The 2,475-nt window shown below is 54.3% G+C and overlaps 1 protein-coding gene across 1 annotated transcript; it reads right to left on the reverse strand.

Annotated features, from left to right (window-relative positions):
- Window positions 1-1,034: 1,034 nt before the first annotated feature.
- LOC119326412 (cell number regulator 1-like) lies at window positions 1,035-2,125 on the reverse strand. Its single transcript, XM_037600065.1, has 3 exons — window positions 1,896-2,125; window positions 1,692-1,763; window positions 1,035-1,579 (listed from the first exon to the last, which is right to left on the reverse strand). The coding sequence occupies exons 1-3, from the start codon at window positions 2,080-2,082 to the stop codon at window positions 1,275-1,277; spliced, it is 564 nt and encodes a 187-aa protein (XP_037455962.1). The 5' UTR covers window positions 2,083-2,125; the 3' UTR covers window positions 1,035-1,274.
- Between the last annotated feature and the right edge of the window lie 350 nt (window positions 2,126-2,475).

Here is a 2,475-nt window from a genome sequence, read left to right on the forward strand (position 1 = left end):
GAACTTTCGGGACGTCTTCACGCGCGAGCAGGCGCAGCGCGTCGCCCCTCCGCCGCGTCTCATCACCGACATGGACCGTGCCGACCACGCTCGGCGGCAGCGCCGCCTCCTCGTCGCCGAGGAGGACGAGCGAGCCATGGCGGAGTGACGCCGCCGCCACCCGAAGGACGTCGCCGACGAGCATGCCTACTGGGCGGAGAGGACGGCAAGGCGCCGCGCGGAGCGGGCTGACCGGCGTCAGCGGAAGGCATTGGCGAACGAGCAGTGCGACATAGTTTCAGCAGGTGGGAGGTCGTTCTTCACCGCGGACGACGAACGTTGGGACGACATATGGATCTCAATCTCGGACGACACCGACGAGGATGATGGTGATGGTAGCGACTTGGAGTAGTTTCTATCGCTGTATGCCATAGTAGCTTCTATCTATCTATCTATGCCATAGTAGTATCTATTTATCTATGTATGTCGAAACTATCTATCTATGTATGTCGAACTATCTATCTATCTATGTAAAATATCTTGTATCATTTTTTTTATCTATGCAAAAAAATGTTTATAGAATGAGCGCGTGCGCTGCATTTTTACCGCGCCTGCTGAAACTGCATGCGCGCGGCTTTACAGCGCGGCTCCTGGAGCAAACGCTACGCGCCGCGCCAAACCAGACAATGGGCGCGTGCCAAATCAGTTTTTAGCGCGCGGCTCGTTCGGCGCCTGTTGGAGATGCTCTTAAGACTTGGAATGGGTTTTGCGCTGGTAGACTTGAGCAGCAGTCTTCAGCCATTTTGGGCGCAAGTAATTGAACATTAGAGCACCTCTGATACAGCGGGGTTAAGCTCACCTAGCTTTCTGTGCGGTGGTGGCGTACGTGTCGGTGCCTCTCTATTGTGCTCGGTGTTTCGCTAAAAGAAAAACTTTAGCATTGGCGTTGCATTTGTAGTCAATAAGACTTTTGTACGGGAGGTCGTCTCAACACGCAAGAGGAAAGGAAATGGGGGTAATATCTCTGGCGTATGTTGTTTACCTACATCTGGAGCAATCATCAAATCCATCACCGCTTGCATAAGTCGTGAACACGCCGAACACGCCACAAATTTTTACATAGAATCAACAGAATTCGGCACATCAAGCAAACTAGTAGTAGAGAATGCGCACGCTACTAGAAAAACAGTCAATCGAACGATCTCCAAACCAGAATAACACAAGGAGAAATGGCACAGGGGATGGGAGGAGCATGACGCATGAAAATCACCGGAGATTTCGCGGCCGTGGCCTGCCTATCTCATCATGCCGACGGGCGTGGCCGGCGCCCCCATGACCTGCCCTCCGGTGACGCCCCGGTTCCGGCGCTCCATGTTGGCGTCCCAGCCGATCCCCATGTCGAAGCCGCGGTTCTTGAGCTCCCGGTACTCCTGGCAGAGCGCGCAGAGCTCGCAGCACCAATGCACGAGGAAGTCCGGGCACTCCCCCTCGTCCAGGTCGTAGTGCGCCCGCATCTTGGTGCGGTAGACGCACGAGTAGAGGCACCCCATCCCCGTCGTCGCGCAGATGGCCGCGTAGGCCGCCCCGCTCCCGGCGCACGCTGCATCAGCAAGCCAATCTCTCATACGTCAAACATAGCCGGTGGATCTACCGAGCTAGAAGAAGAAGAAGAAGCTGAATAAATGGGGGGAGGGGAGGGAGAAAGAACTCACAGCAGGTTCCTCTGTCCACGATGTCCGCGATCTGCCCGAACGTGATGCAGGGGCACAGGCACGTGATGAGACCTTCACGAAAGACATGGATAAGCTCAACTGAGCGGCCATGGGCGACCATTGCTAGCTATCTAGTAGCTCTCGGCTCTGAGCAAGAGGGGAACCGACCGATTACTGGAAGAAAGAAAGACAGAGACCGCTTACAGTTTCCCGGGTCGTCCATGCAGTGGAAGAGGCCGGTGGACCAGCGCGCCAGCCCGGCGGCGGGGCGGGCGTGGTGGCTCTGGTTCATGGCGTGGTTGTACGTGGGCTGCTGCTGCGGCGGCGGCGCCGTGGGCGGAGGGCCGTTGCTGAACCTGTCGTACGCGTCGGAGGGGGTGGTGGGATACATTGCTTGGGAATACAGCCGTGCCCTGTTTATGCCTGTGCTAAAGCCAAAGAAAGGACCAGGTTCCTCTTTAAAAAGGAATCACTAACGAGCCTCTCGCAACTCGCAAGTCTTTTCCTCATTGTTTTTGTAACAATCAGTTGGCATCTCTTATTCAAAAACATGTTTAAAAAATCAGTTGGTATGTGACCAGTATTCCAGTGTTGACGGTGATGCGATGCGAAATAGTGCAGCACTGTGAGTAAATATCTTGGATGCTTCGTGCTACGCTTGGAGCAAGCAGAAGACGCTACTGCTGCGTGCACTGTGCATTTTGTCCATGCTCTTGTGTCTTGAATGATTGCAAAAAAGATGTGGATGTACTATTTCCTAAGTTTCATTGAACTAACTTAACAA

This window comes from Triticum dicoccoides, chromosome 6B, assembly GCF_002162155.2.
Source record: "Triticum dicoccoides isolate Atlit2015 ecotype Zavitan chromosome 6B, WEW_v2.0, whole genome shotgun sequence".
In the NCBI taxonomy this organism is placed as follows: domain Eukaryota; kingdom Viridiplantae; phylum Streptophyta; class Magnoliopsida; order Poales; family Poaceae; genus Triticum; species Triticum dicoccoides.

Excerpts from the sequence above, each read along its gene's own strand:
- LOC119326412 (XM_037600065.1), bottom strand. The coding sequence starts at position 2,082 with ATGTATCCCACCACCCCCTCCGACGCGTACGACAGGTTCAGCAACGGC. Across the intron at positions 1,764-1,895 it reads CATGGACGACCCGGGAAACT|GTCTCATCACGTGCCTGTGC; the intron begins GTAAGCGGTCTC and ends TCTTTCGTGAAG. Across the intron at positions 1,580-1,691 it reads CGTGGACAGAGGAACCTGCT|CGTGCGCCGGGAGCGGGGCG; the intron begins GTGAGTTCTTTC and ends TTGCTGATGCAG.